At 31.8% G+C, this 15,215-nt stretch overlaps 1 protein-coding gene across 4 annotated transcripts; it reads left to right on the top strand.

Moving 5' to 3' along the window:
• The first annotated feature begins 4,175 nt into the window (after window positions 1-4,175).
• On the top strand, window positions 4,176-15,075 carry LOC114410149 (E3 ubiquitin-protein ligase RKP-like). Of its 4 annotated transcripts, XM_028373953.1 has the most exons (12): window positions 4,176-4,388; window positions 4,582-4,680; window positions 5,181-6,761; window positions 7,673-8,488; window positions 9,653-9,813; window positions 11,121-11,259; window positions 11,618-11,701; window positions 12,519-12,800; window positions 12,896-13,027; window positions 13,338-13,537; window positions 13,721-13,925; window positions 14,435-15,075. In XM_028373953.1, the coding sequence occupies exons 3-12, from the start codon at window positions 5,259-5,261 to the stop codon at window positions 14,720-14,722; spliced, it is 3,810 nt and encodes a 1,269-aa protein (XP_028229754.1). In that variant the 5' UTR covers window positions 4,176-4,388; window positions 4,582-4,680; window positions 5,181-5,258; the 3' UTR covers window positions 14,723-15,075. The 4 variants fall into 4 exon arrangements, with proteins under 4 accessions (XP_028229754.1, XP_028229758.1, XP_028229757.1 ...); XM_028373957.1 differs by lacking the exons at window positions 4,176-4,388; window positions 4,582-4,680 and adding an exon at window positions 4,773-4,790; XM_028373956.1 differs by lacking the exons at window positions 4,176-4,388; window positions 4,582-4,680 and adding an exon at window positions 4,788-4,849.
• The last annotated feature ends 140 nt before the right edge of the window (window positions 15,076-15,215 follow it).

Raw genomic sequence — 15,215 nt, 5'->3', positions numbered from 1 at the left:
TAAATATACATTGTCTAAATAAAAATAGAAAATGTATAAATATATATAATGTAAACTATTCTTGTTTTGATTTTAATGTTTTATATTTTTCTCTCTCTATCAACTATCTCTTATGCTTCTTTTTTTTGTATTTTTGTTAATTATTAGATAGGATCTTAATTTTAACAGTTGAAAAATTATGAAGACTAGATAAGGGTAATAAAAACTAAGATGATAAAAGCATACATAAATTTAATATCATGGTGTAACATCAATAATCTAACTATTAATATTTTATTATTAAATGTCAATGCTCTAAAATTGACAATTGTATCAAAATTTTATGATTTTGAAGAATAAAAAAACAAAAATTATAGATTAAGTAAAATAAGAGAATTAAAATTATATTTTAATTTTTTTTTATTATCGGGAAGGTGAATAAACTCCAAACTAAGATCTAACTCTACAATACTAGGGCATATGACAAGGACCTTTTACAACAAAAGCCTACCATCTTAATTTTATAAGAAATTTTTTTGATATGTAAGAATAAAAATAAATATTAAGATTTATAACATACATTATATTTAAGTAAGTTAACTAAGTTAGACCCTTTAATAATTCTTGTGGAGGATGCTATGTAATAAAAAAACCTCATTTTCAGACAGAGCACAATTTGATAACATAATTACAAACTTAAAAAACATAAGTACATCCCTATATTTTAAAATTTGTAAATAGATCTTTAAATTTATAATTTTTAATTGACTTCTTTGTCACATTTTTTATGAGATTTTGCTAAGCACCTATTTATATATATTAAAAAACTTAGAGAATTATAGAAAAATTAAATAAACAACTTGATTTTTAAATTATTTAAAAAATTAATTACTTTAATGGATTCCTAATGAAAATGAATTCAGAGACCTAATTAAAAAAAACAATTTTAAGTTTTAGAGACTCAATTATAAATTTTCAAAGTGTAAAAACATATTTTTCTTTTGGTACAAAAGTATAAGAACTTATTGAAAAATTCGCTAATAATTTAGAAGCTTATTAATTAATTTAATGTATTAAGCATGTAAAGTCGTTTATATTTTAATCGCTTATTTTTCGATTCAATGGAAAAAAAAAATATTTTAATCACTTATGCATGTATAATTAGTTCCAGTCCTGCGAATGAGCCAGCTAAGCGTGATTTTGCTGAGCCTAACAATCTCTTTTGTTTTTTATTCTATTCCAGATTTTATGGCTTTGTATTGTTTGTTTGACTCCTTTGGAGTTTCTTGCGGCTGGGCTCTTAGCCCTGCATTTCACTTCAAGAAAATTACTTCCAGTTATTTGCTATCCTCTAATTCACGATATATCTTGAAATATCACATAATTTTTTTCATCATTTAAATTTTTAAAAACATACAATTTTGTTTGAAACTTTGAATGGAGGAAGAAGTAAGAAAAAATATATAAAAGAGAACTAAAATAAAAAAATATGAATTATTTGAATAGATACAAAATGGAAAAAAGGAAAAAAAATTATATATAGAGATATATAATATGTCTTTTCTTTTATAATATTTCAGGCCAGCATGGTACCTTTAAAAGGGGAAAAAAAAAACTTTCAAGTTCTAATTTCAACAACTGGACACGTGAGAAAAAATCTGAGAAGATTCATGAGAATAGATGGGGTTAGAAGTGACTATCTCTTTTTCTTTTTTTCTTCCGTACGCGCAATTTTTCTTGAATAAAAAAAAACAACATCTCCATATACGCGCATTTTTTCTTGAATTATAATTTTGTTTTGATGTACAATAGTCATACACTAAGATTAGAATATGTGATCTCATGATTTATGAATTGCAACCTACCCAAAAACTTTTAAACAAAACTTCATAAGTGAGTTTTGTGATTTCTTTCACACAAAGTGGGTATTATGATTACTAACTTCACTTACTGCAATACGTATCACTACAATTCATTTCTAAATTGTTTTTTATTATCAAATAAAAAATAAACAAACATATAATATAAATTCAATTATCCAAAAAAAACAAGAGTGATTGAATTGAATTGGATTTAAATATTTTTAATTGTCAAATTTAACTGAAATCAAATTGTTGCATTAAGAAATTTACAATATAGCTACATATAAATCATATGACTAGATTGAGTTAGGTCATGTATAAAAAATGCACGGTTCGTTATCTAATTTGTATATGAATAAATCTAACTGAATTGAGTTAAATTTAATCCAAATCTTAAAAAAATTAGATTCAAACTATTTGGATTGGATTAGATACATAGCTTATTCAAACTCATGAATAATCTTATCATATAATGTAACTTACATTTCATTTAAGATTGTGATTGAATGCAATGTAAATTAAATTATATATAAACTGAAATTGGAAAATATTTAATATTTTTAATAATTAGATATTTCTATAAAGTTGTTTTTGGGATAATTTTAGATTAATTAATAATTGCACTAATGACAAGCGAAGAATAAACTTATAAAATATAAAATATGAAATTAGAAAATATTTAGGATTATATGCATTTTTAGTTCTTGTAATTTACCATTTATTTACTTTTGTCCTTGTAATTATTATTTTTAATCTTTACAAATTATATTATTTTGTTTTTGGCTACCGTAACCTTTTAGGTAAACACTTTTTTAACTTATAAGAAAAAAATTACAAAGATGAAAATAAAAAAAGTTAAAATACACAAACTAAAAGATATTTAAACCAAATATTTAATATGTTTTTTAATGATTAAATATTACTTTGTCTTATCTTTTATATAAGAAATACGTATCTTCATTTTTTCTTCTTAGAAACATAAATTTAGTTTTAGATTATTAATAACTATTTTTCTTTCATATTTCTGATTTATTGTGAAATCTATAAATGAGATACTCACTTATCTTCCATTAATGCATTTATTTACTTTTTAATAATATAAATTACACTTATTTGTAAAAAATATTAATTTTTTTTTTATCATAATATTGGTGTGGAATAGCTTCCATCAAAGACTTGATTGGACACATTTAATGAGATATTCTTTTCACATCATTTTTTTTATCCATAAACTTTAAACTTGATACCTTACTTAAAGAAACTGAACACATGATCATTTAGAATAATAACTTATTTAACAACTACTTAAATTACTTAATTTTATGAGTAAGTTTTACTACTTTTTGTTCCTAAACTTTTTTTCAAATTTATGCCTTTAGTTCTTAATCTAATTTTTGTCTAGTCTAAAAATTTTCTTTTAGTCTTATGGTTGAGTAACAACTTTTAATAATGATATGATAACAACATTATCATCCGAGTAATTTATTGCGTCATTAAAAAGTCAAATGTGATAATTCCATACGTGTAAAATTTTAAGTAAATTGTATTTTTAATCTTTCATATTTTTAGAATAATTGATGACTTTGAAATAGTTGAAAATGAATTAAAAATACAATTTAAAAAAAATACACATAACTATTTCATTATTATTTTTATGACATGATAAATCAATATAAGGTTAACATTATTTTTATTGTTATGTTATAATAAATACTTACAAGCATTTTTAAAATAAAATATAAATTTCTAATATTATAAATCAAAATTAACTAATTCAATTATTATTATTGAGAATACTAATGAATACAAATAAGAATGCTTTTGAAGGTAATTTATCAAAGAATTTACATTTTTTTAATTTAAAATTATTTGTTTGGATGTTAAGAATTTAAATTTTTAAAATTTTAAAACAGAATTTTAATTTTTTCCAAAAGGTAAGAAATTAATTTTTTTTAAAATAAAAGAATCTCCCAAAATGTTCGAGTATTTTCTTTATAATCTTCATCCTCTCTCCTCCATCTGAAATATCATAAAATTTTATTCTGGAACTCATAATTTTTTTCTCATGATTCTCTTCTTTAAGAAGAAACATCATTTTGACCTTGTGGAGCACATCAACTTTTTTCACCCTTATTATTTTAATTTTTTTATCCAAACACAAAATTTAAAAAATAAAAAAATTTCAATTAAAATATTTAAAATTGTTAAAATTTTAAATTCTCTAATCTAAGGAGACTCTAAAGCATTTGAATTATTGGATTAAATTGAAAGAAAGAAAATGAAATAGGCGGCATCTTTTCTCTCCAAAACCGAATATGTCTCCTCAAGGCAAGTGCAGTGAAACGTATAATTGACCCAGCAACAGCACTATAGAGGGAAACAACGTTGTCCACCACCACTGCCATTCCTACAACGGGTGGCCCCTATCGTTCCAGTTGCCAGTATCATTACCCGTCAACTCAGCAGCCAAGTCACCAACTAACTAGTGCTTTCCCGACACGTGTCAGTCGAAACTCCATTCCCTACGGTTCCAGTCAGCGCGCACGGGTACGTGGTTCGTTCGTTCGTTTCAGCTTCCTTCACCCCCAAAATTTTTGGCGATAATAATTATTAGCCAAAAAAACAGAATCATTACTATTACTATTATAAATAAATCAACAGTTATTATATATATATATAAAAAACGATTTCTCCCTCGGAAAATTCCACGTTCCCCTTTCTCATAATATCACTGTTGCAGTGTGTTACTGTCATCGAATCTCGAAGCAATGGAGCCTGCAAAGCAAAACCCTAGCAAACTTCCGCCGCCTTTTTTTTGTCCTTAGCATGAACTTTTTCTGTAAGTTTCTCTTTTTAATTAATTATTATTTGTTTAATTAATAGTACCGACTTTGAAAGCCTTTTCATGTTATTGGGGTGGTAACGCTTTTTGGTTCAATTTGAGGAGCGGTAAATAATTTTCAACATTTTTTTAATTTCTCGCTGTCATCAAGTCTTCGACCTTCTATGTATATTTCTCCCTTTCTTTTTTTTTTGTTTTGTTTTCCGGGAAAAGTGGTATTTTTTTTTTTGGAATGTTGTGGGCTTGTTGGGATTTGTTGTTGTTGTTGTTGTTGTGTATGTGAGCAACAAGTGCGATTGTTGCTTGTTTGTTTTTTAATTGTTGTTCAATTTTTGGGCATATTGTGTTTACTCGTAAGCTACTTTGTAGATTTCTGTTTTGTTATTGCGTGTTGTGAATTTTGGGGCCAAACTGTTTATAATAGATGTTGAGGATTTGCTAATTTTGTTTTGGAATGGATCGTGAATATTTAGCGAGCTCAATTGAATTTGTGACAGTTGGTAGGGATTTGAAATTGGAAAAGCTTTCAGCTGGCTTCGGGCTAGTTGAGGGGTAGTGCTTTCTGTGTGTCACAGATGGCTGAAGATATCCCGCGAGTTGGTGGGTTTTCGGCTGGTCTGGCTGTGATATTGAACGATAAGGACAGTAAGAAAAATTCGCCAAAAACTCGGCTTCTTTCTTGCTGTGACGATTTGGGTCAGCAGTCTGTGGAGCGAACCCTTGAGTACGTGTTTGGTCTCCCGAACAGATCACTCAATTCATTGACTGGCCTGGTTGATCGTAATTTTATTTGCTCTGTCATTAGGAATGATTTCTCAAGATATAATGTGAAATTGAGTGATTCTCATGGTGAAAGAGATGGGATTTGTATTAATAGTAAAAATGGCAATGGGCATGTTGTTATAGGCCTAGAAGAATCCAGCATCTGCGGTGATATTAAAGTCATCAAGTCACCTTTTCTTATAGAGAGCATGGCGATGTTCAGTAGTGCCAGGGCTAGTGCTTGTGTTTGGAAAGGAAAATGGATGTATGAAGTTATGTTGGAAACATCTGGCATACAGCAGCTTGGTTGGGCCACTCTTTCTTGCCCTTTCACTGACCACAAAGGTGTTGGTGATGCTGATGATTCATATGCTTATGATGGGAGACGAGTTAGCAAGTGGAACAAGGATGCTGAGACATATGGCCAGTCATGGGTTGTTGGTGATATCATTGGATGTTGTATAGATTTAGACCGAGATGAAATATTATTCTACAGGAATGGTAATTCCCTAGGGGTGGCATTCCAAGGAATTCGAAAATTGGGTCCTGGTTTTGGTTATTATCCAGCAGTTTCTCTCTCCCAGGGTGAAAGATGTGAGTTGAACTTTGGAGCTCGACCCTTTAAGTATCCAATTGAAGGTTACCTTCCTCTTCAGGCTCCTCCCTCTAAGAGCTACTTTGTCACCCAATTGCTGCAATGCTGGTCAAGGCTGTTGGACATGCATTCGGTGGAACGAGCTGAGCATTCTTTAGTTCAGAAATTGAGAAGAGTGAAGAGGTTTGTTTCATTGGAAGAAATTTTCCATCCAGCTTCTTATGCCATATGTGAGGAATTATTTTCTATCCTTGAAGCAGATGATGGGATCACAGAGTATATGGTTTGGGGTCCAATGTTGTCTTTCATGTTTGAAGTTTTTGGTTTGCATGCACCCCATGATTACTCAAGCATGGATAAAGTAGTTGAGATTCTGCTACAATTTCAAGGATCACATGTGCTATTTGAACACATCCTAAATGCCCTTTCCTGTGGTTGCAAAATAGCCTCATTAGTTCTAATTGAGTGTCCTTACTCTGGATCATATTCTCACCTTGCATTGGCATGTCATCTACTAAGACAAGAGGAACTTATGGTTCTTTGGTGGAAGTCACCAGATTTTGAATTCTTGTTTGAAGGGTTTCTTTCACGAAAGACTCCTAACAAACAGGATCTTGACTCCATGATACCAACTGTTTGGTGGCCTGGTTCATGTGAAGATGCATCTTATGAGGGTAACATGATGTTGACAACCACAGCTTTGTCTGAATCAATTGGCAAGGTAATTTCTTTATCTCCTTGACCTAGCTTCATTTTTAGTTATTCTGTCTGAATTTAATACCTCATTGATTCTATCTGAACTTTGAAGAAGCAAGAAGCAAACTATTAAACTGATAAGTTTCTGTATGCAATATGTTATATATTTTTCATCAATCAATTCAATTGTTACTTTACCTGTTAAATAAATTTATCTATTGCATTGTTATGATTGATGTAGTAGGATAGTAATGAAAAGGAAGAGGAGAGTGTGTCAGAGTGACGTGATTTATTGTACTTCTCTGTGCCTAGATGAAGCAGTTTTTTTTTTGACATGTTTGTTTTTCTCAATCCTAAGTCCTATATGGGTCAATGGGTGTAGGGAATGACTGTTATTGTTCTGAAATCACAGTAACAATGCTGTGATCTGTCATTTATGCATGAAGCTGAATGGAAATGAGAGAAACTATTACAAGTTTACTGATGACTATGATGCAAAAACTTATCAACTGAACACATTTCCCTCTTGATTAATCATGTGATCTAATTAGTGAATATGAGTATTATGTTACTTCTTAAGATACAAGGTTGAGCGAAATAAATCTTCACCTTTTGTTTATGTTGATTATTCTTGTTGATTATGAAATTATTTTCAATTTGATTTCATAATCTTCTTCTCCATCTTATTTCTATCAGACATGGCATGGGAGTAGGGATAAGGGGTTAGTGGTAAACTTATGCTATCTGAATTTTCTATAAAATAGAAGAAATTTTTTCATTTACCTACTCATTCTTAGCTTACAAGACAAAGTATAAGGTTGTTTCTATGAATTTTATGAATAATATTTCTTTCTTATTTGAGGGTAAAATTCTGTGAACTATTGTGCTATTGGACATAGTTTGCTATATTTCTGAGTATACCTTGTTCAAATGTAGATTGAAGAGAAGCATAGGGACCTTTGTCGCTTAGTGATACAATTTATACCACCTACGAATTCTCCCCAGTTACCTGGAGCAGTATTTAGGACATTTTTACAGAGCCTTCTACTGAAGAACAGAGGAGCAGAACGAAATATTCCACCACCTGGAGTTTCTAGCAACTCGGTTCTTGTTTCAGTTTACACAGTTGTACTCCATTTTCTATCTGAGGGATTTGCCTTGGGTGACATCTGTGGCTGGTTGAAGAGCTGCAAAGCAGATGTTGGTTTCCTTCATAGAGGTGGTGAACAAACTTTTCCTGTACATTTATTTCTGAAAAATGATCCCCATAGAGCTGATATTTCCAGGCTTGGGGGATCCTATAGCCATTTATCAAAGCTACACCCAACAATTGATCATGAAATGGAAGTGATTCAATGGGATGAAGGTTGCATGGATAGTGAAGAAACCAGGGTCACCCATTCAACCAGGCAGAAGCCATGCTGTTGTTCTAGTTATGATTCTGATTTTACAAGGAACTTCAAGGTTCCAGCTAAATACCTGGCCAAAGGTTCTAGTGGTCATTGTAGCTCTATTCCGGAAAGACCTGCTCATGTTGCTGCTGAATGCAGTGATGGGAGTTTGAACGATGAGATAACTGATAAACCAAGCTCCAGTGATCAATCTGAACCTGAGTATGGTTACCGCCAAGTGCACCATATGAAGTCTGTACCAAAGGATACTAATATGTCTACAGATACACTACAAGAAGAAGAGCTACTTGATGCTTTGCTATGGTTGTATCATGTTGGTCTTGCTCCGAATTTTAAGCAGGTGAGATCATGTTGGCAAAATTTATTGCACAACCGCAAGTTTAGACAGTGAATGGCTTGATTTCCTCTGAGATGGCTGATTTTTTTTCTAAAACAAGAATAATTAGTTACACTCAATAATATTAAAAATGGATCTAAAACTAAGTTTATGACTTGGTATGTGACTGTGTGTTTGTATTAGTTTATTTTGAGTTCAAAATAGCGTATAATTAAAATCTTACTGAATGGGCATTTGAAAAAAAAAATGAAGCAAAATTTCTCCCAAATTAATCAAAACCAAGCATGTATTTGAAGTCTTAAACCTAACTTGTGGATTACCTAAATTCCCTCTTTTTTGGTCTTTTGATTTTTCACCTATATGGAATGATATATCTGGAAAGAATTTAAATGCAATACCTGTTTGCTGAGAATTCATATCAGAAGTCTGTTTATTATATATCTGACACAAGAGGAGAGGATATTGAAAGTCATGAACATGCCGGAATATCTTAATTCTCTTATAACTACCACCTCCATAACTTTATTATGGTAAGTATGATGGAAAATAATATCTGGGGCATGTGCTAGAAAAACCATTTTCTTTGAAAAATAAGACAGGAGAGGAAAAGGAAACCAATACTCACACAGAGAAGATCAATTAAAACTGGTTTATATTTGACACTCCTACACCATTTAATATTTTTTATGGATTTGATTTTATCAATCCAACCATTGAGTCACAACCAATCATTATTTAGATCTTATATATCAGATTTAAAAAAATCAAAATAAGAGTAAGTATGCAATTGGATTATTGGTATTTTGTTCTTTTTAAACACCTATGTTATTTTAAAGAGATTTTGCTTGACCATTAAACAATCTTTGGTAAAAGTAAAATTTTCTGAGCATGATTTGCTTGAAACAAAATTTTCACCTAATAGTATATCCTACAGTGTTTTTTGGTAATATGAATTTGATTTTGCTTTCACTGATGTCACTAAATCCTAACACCTTAGTAAAATGATCTTCCTATAGTGCTCAGCCTGGACTTTTATTATATTCATCCTCATTTTAGCTGGTGTAATTTTGGAATTTCTAATCGCTTAATTGATTTTGAATATCATTTAAATTTTAGAGATAAAATGAAAAAGACATGTGATGAATGTTATTCTTCCTGTTTTTGTAGGCATCATACTACATGACTCATCAGGCACAGTCAATTTCCCTTTTGGAGGAAACTGATAAGCAAATCAGAGAACGAGCTTGTAGTGAGCAATTGAAGCATTTGAAAGAAGCTCGTAATGAATATAGAGAAGAGGTTATTGATTGTGTTAGGCATTGTGCTTGGTAAGATGACCATAAGAAGTAACACTTAAGCTTGTTTGTCTCATTTGTCTATTCTTTCCCTCATAGGTTATTGAGAAAAACCCAAATTCCACATCAACTAGAGGTAGTGCCAAGATATAGTATCTAAGTGAGGGGCAACTCTCATCTTATGAGCTAGCTTTTAGGGTTGAGTTAAGCACGAACTTACATTATAAGATGGTATCAGAGCCTATCTTAGATCCATTAACGGGTCACCCACCATATTATCCACGCACCAAGCCCAAAAGTGCTTGAGTGTGAGGGGGTATATTGGAATAAATTCAAATCTCACATTGGCTAGAGATAGTGCCAAGATATAGTATATAAGTGGGGGACAACCCTCACCCCATGAGCTAACTTTTGGGGTTGAGTTAAGCTCAAACTCACATTCTAAGATAGATTTATGCTTTTCAATTGGCTTTCTACATCTTCCAAATGGTATTAGGTTGGAATTTTCCAGTAGTGTTGGCTAGGTTGTATTTCATGTTTTCAACTTCTCATTATCTAATTGTTAACCTAATTTGATAACTTCCAATTTGATGACAACAGTGTGATAGTGTTCTTACTTTTTAAAATTTTGGTGGTATTCACTCCTGCTACAGTAGTTAATAAGGACTGCACTTGTTGATTAAATGTCTGTTCATCCATTCCCTTCCTCACTTTATTTACATTTTTGGTTTATTGGACCCTACTAAGATTACCGAGTTAAACTAATTTCAATAAAGATAAAGTTGGTGAACATAGAGTGGAAGAATAGAAGTATAGTTCTCATTTTGTAAATAGCAGCAGTACACTTTAAAAATGTTTGTTTCTTTTCTGTTTCATTATGCATTCATGTTTCATAAAACTCATGCTATGCTGATGGTTTCAAACTGTGCATTATGACTTACAATAACTTGCATCAGCCTAAACTGTGCTGTCAGTTTGATGTTTACTTTGTGAAACTCATTATAATATGCTTTAAGTTTTAAGAACTGTGTTTTGAGATTTGGATTTTAGGTTTTGTTAATTATTAATTTTTAATAAAATTTTGCATCTGATTGAACTTTTCATGTATCAGTGTTTTATAGATACCTTTCTTTCATATGAAGTCAAACTGATAGAAATTTAGGAATTTATATTCGAATATATCATGTTTTGTTTCAGTATAGCTTTCTGGATGCTTTTCAAATAGTGATATCCTTTTTTAAAAAAAAGCCTAGCTTTCTAAGTCTTGATAACACTGTGAATGCATATCATTGTTGTTTCTTTTACAGCCTTGTTTTTTGGGGTCATTTCTTGCTTTACAGGTATCGCATCTCTCTATTTTCTCGATGGAAGCAGAGAGGAATGTATGCAATGTGCATGTGGGTTGTCCAGTTACTACTGGTTCTTAGCAATATGGATTCGGTGTTTATCTATATCCCTGAATATTATCTGGAAGCTTTGGTAAATAAGCATTTCTCATTGTTAGATTTAACAGCAGTTTTGATTCATTCAGTTGCAGAGTACAAAACATCTTCCCTAGTTATCTACTTTAATACTTATGGTTTTGGGTTTTCCTGTTTCTTACGAGTCAAACATAATTAACATATTAGATTGGGTATCTGACACATTGTGTTAAGACTGAGAGGGAGGGGTCGTATTAGAAAAAGCATAAAATTTGATATGAATTTTGGTTGGGAGTCACACATTAACCTTAATTTTTTGCAAAAGTATACATTTATTCATTCATTATAATTTCTCGTATCATTTCTTATAATTATATAAAAATTCTCTTGGCATTAATATTTTCTCCCCCATACAGGTTGATTGTTTTCATGTGTTGCGGAAAAGTGATCCTCCCTTTGTTCCATCTACAATTTTCATCAAGCGAGGGCTTGCTTCATTTGTATGCATCATCCTTTCAATCTCTACTTTTCTGTTTGTCTGATTTGATATTTGACTTCTGCTGGATGTAAATTATACTTGATATTTGTTTCTGGATTCTGAGTGAATGAAATCTGATTCTACAGAGTTCATGGGAATTTTAGAATAAATTTGGTGTCTTATATATGATATATGAAGTACAGACTCCTATACAGGCACTCTAACATGGCCAATATAAAAAAACACAGGGCATCAAGACACTGCCATGTGTGTATGTGTGTATCAAATAAAGTTAAACGTAAGCAACATAAAAAAGATCTAAAATAAAATAATTAAATGATAATCAAGATTTGTATATTCACCATCCTATGATAATGAGTCTTATAAAAACATACTTAAATGCTTGATGCTTGCAAGACTTGCATTTAGTAAGGGACTTAGGGTATTGAGTGACTTGAGAACTTGTGAAGGAAAAAGTGATAGGAGTTTCTGAATGCTCGCTGAAAAAATTTGATATGAATTTGGGGTGGGAGTTGCACATTAACCTTAATTAATTTGCAAAAGTATACATTTATATTTGTTTATTAAAATTTCTCTTAACATTTCTTATGATTATATAATAATTCTCTTGGCATTAATATTTCCCATACAGAAATATATATATTAGATTTACAAGAAGAATAAATTGCAACTCCATAAGTACATGAGATAAAGCACTATGCATGAATCTGAAAAATTCATGAACCTAAGCTTTTAATGCAGCTACTTCAAAATAGATCGTTTCCAAACACTGTTTCTCTCATTGGTTCTAAATTATGCTTTGATATCTTTTTCACTAGGTCACCTTTGTAGTTACACATTTCAATGATCCGAGAATATCAAGTGCAGATCTTAGGGATCTTCTTCTTCAGTCTATATCTGTCCTGGTGCAATACCGGGAGTATTTGGCTACCTTTGAGAGCAATGAGGCCGCCACCCAAAGAATGCCGAAAGCTTTATTATCAGCTTTTGATAACAGATCTTGGATTCCAGTGATGAACATACTCCTACGATTATGCAAGGGTTCTGGTTTTAGTTTTTCAAAGAATGGAGAATCATCTTCGTCATCAGTTCTTTTCCAAGTATGTTAACAAACTCTTTTTGTTATTAAGTAGGTTTTGTTGGATCAATTTCTCACCATAAAGGTTTTTCCCCCTTGACACTTGATGGAATGCAGCGGTTGCTAAGAGAAGCTTGCATAAGTGATGAAGGGTTGTTTTCATCTTTTCTAAACCGTCTGTTCAATACACTCAGCTGGACCATGACTGAATTTTCAGTTTCTGTTCGAGAAATGCAAGAAAAGTACCAGGTATGAATATCCTTTTCCATCCTTGACTAAATTTGAATCTTGGTTTGCTTTCTGTCTTCTTCTGGTTGCTTAAGTTAGAGTTCTGTAGCAGTAGGAGTACTGAGTACATATGCTGCATAGGTTTTGGAATTTGAGTTTTTCTGTACTTTTTTAGCTGATTCATTGTTCTTTTAATTTAACTTATAGGTTCTTTCCAAGACATTGCATGCATAAGATTGAAGTTGTTTCTGTTATTATAATGATTGCTTGGCTAATTCAGAGTTTGATATATTCATTCCATTAATTTATTGTTGCAACACTTCTTTCTCAGGTAATAGAGTTTCAGCAAAGGAAATGCTGTGTCATATTTGATCTTTCATGTAATCTTACAAGGATTCTAGAGTTCTGTACTCATGAGATTCCTCAAGCATTCCTGTCTGGACCGGACACAAACCTCCGAAGGTTAACCGAGTTGGTTGTATTTATCTTAAATCACATTACTTCTGCAGCCGATGCCGAATTCTTTGACTTGTAAGTTCCAAGCCTATGACTTAATCATAGCCAGAACTGAATGCACCCCCTCCACACACACAAATATTGCTTCCTGAGAGACTGATAGTCCAAGGTTCCTTGGGAATTTGGAACCATCACATTTAGTTGAAAATAGTTTTATCAATTGAGTATTGATAAGAGGCTACCCTCTTAATCTTTCAGGTCCCTTAGACGGCATAACCAACCTCCAGAAAAAGTAAACAGAGGCATGATATTGGCACCTCTAGTAGGGATTATCTTAAATTTATTGGATGCTACAAATTCAGCAGAATATCGAGAAAACAATGATCTTTTAGATGTTTTTGCAAGCATGGACTGTCCAGATACTGTTCAGTATGGATTCCAGTATCTTTTGGATTATAACTGGGTTAGTTGCTGTCACCCTTAATCTATGTTCCTGATTCCTGATGAGTATCTAGAATGCCTTTTGTTTCTAATGCACTTTTTATCCAATTTTTCGAATATTCAAATTGATTTAGTTCATTAATTTGTTTATTTCCAACTTGGTGCTTATCTATATGCTAAATTAGTAACAAAGTCAACTTGGAAGTTCAGTTTTCATACTAAAAATTCTCGAGGAGATATTTATTTAGAATATCGGGATATACTATTACTATATGATTCTTAATGATCTTTCATTGGTACAAATCCCTCACAGTTTTGCAGACTTGCATTATAATATTAAAATTTGATATCTTGTTCATATAATAACTTCAATAATGATCAATTTCAATTCAGCTTTGAACATTTTATGAATAATTTCAAATTAAATGTGAGCTGTCTAAAAGTTGGCAGTTCTTATACATGTCAGATTCCAGTTTTCCCTTGATCTTTGACACTAATGTTTACCATTTTTCTGCTCTTTCCATTTGCCAGGATGGATCTTTTCGGGGGGAAGCTTATGTGGCAAAATATGAGCAACTAGAGAATTTTCTAAGTCTCCTTACTTGCCGCACTGTGTTACATCATGATAAAGTGGATAGTGTGGGAGATACAGATCTTGATGATGGCTTGTGCTGCATATGTTATGCATGTGAAGCAAATGCTCAAATTGCACCTTGTTCACACAGGTCTTGTTATGGCTGCATTACCAGGCACCTTTTGAACTGCCAAAGATGTTTCTTTTGCAACGCAACAGTGACAGATGTTAGCAAAATTGGTTAGAAGACCGGCTAAGGAGGAGCTTCTATTTTATGGTTGCTTGGTTCCGGTTGAAGTCAGCTAGTCAGTAACTGATTATTTGCTTATTTATGAACTACATATATAAAAAGTGACAAGAAATGTAAAGGAAAACAAAGAAGGAAAAGATGGGGGAGAAGAAAAAAAGAGGGGGTGGGGTAATCGGGTAGGAGTTAATACTGTTCCAGATAGTGAAGTGTTTCTTGACATGGGCAGGGGGGGGTAGTCGCCATCGGCGAATTAAGAATTTTGTAGGCTATGTTAGAGGGTGTTATGCTGTAAATATGCGATGTAAATGGCAGGCAAAATCGTTGAATGACAACTTTCATTATTCACTAGATTAGCTTTGAAGGCCGTAATGTCAAAGTTTGTAGCAGAGCAAACTGGATTTTTTAAAAAGCTGGTAAAGTTAATATGGGTGGAAAAAAAATTTCCTTAACAAAGGTGATATGAGTGAGTGTACAGGGATAAATTAGTG

Source organism: Glycine soja, chromosome 4, assembly GCF_004193775.1.
Source record: "Glycine soja cultivar W05 chromosome 4, ASM419377v2, whole genome shotgun sequence".
Lineage (NCBI taxonomy): Eukaryota > Viridiplantae > Streptophyta > Magnoliopsida > Fabales > Fabaceae > Glycine > Glycine soja.
The sequence above is the reverse complement of the archived record's forward strand: the minus strand, read 5'-3'. Positions and strand labels throughout refer to the sequence as shown.

What these genes read in the sequence shown, in the direction of transcription:
- LOC114410149 (XM_028373953.1), top strand. Translation starts at nt 5,259, where the DNA reads ATGGCTGAAGATATCCCGCGAGTTGGTGGGTTTTCGGCTGGTCTGGCT. An exon ending in AATATTATCTGGAAGCTTTG is followed by an intron (nt 11,260 to 11,617) that starts GTAAATAAGCAT and finishes TCCCCCATACAG; the next exon opens with GTTGATTGTTTTCATGTGTT. An exon ending in GATGCCGAATTCTTTGACTT is followed by an intron (nt 13,538 to 13,720) that starts GTAAGTTCCAAG and finishes TTAATCTTTCAG; the next exon opens with GTCCCTTAGACGGCATAACC.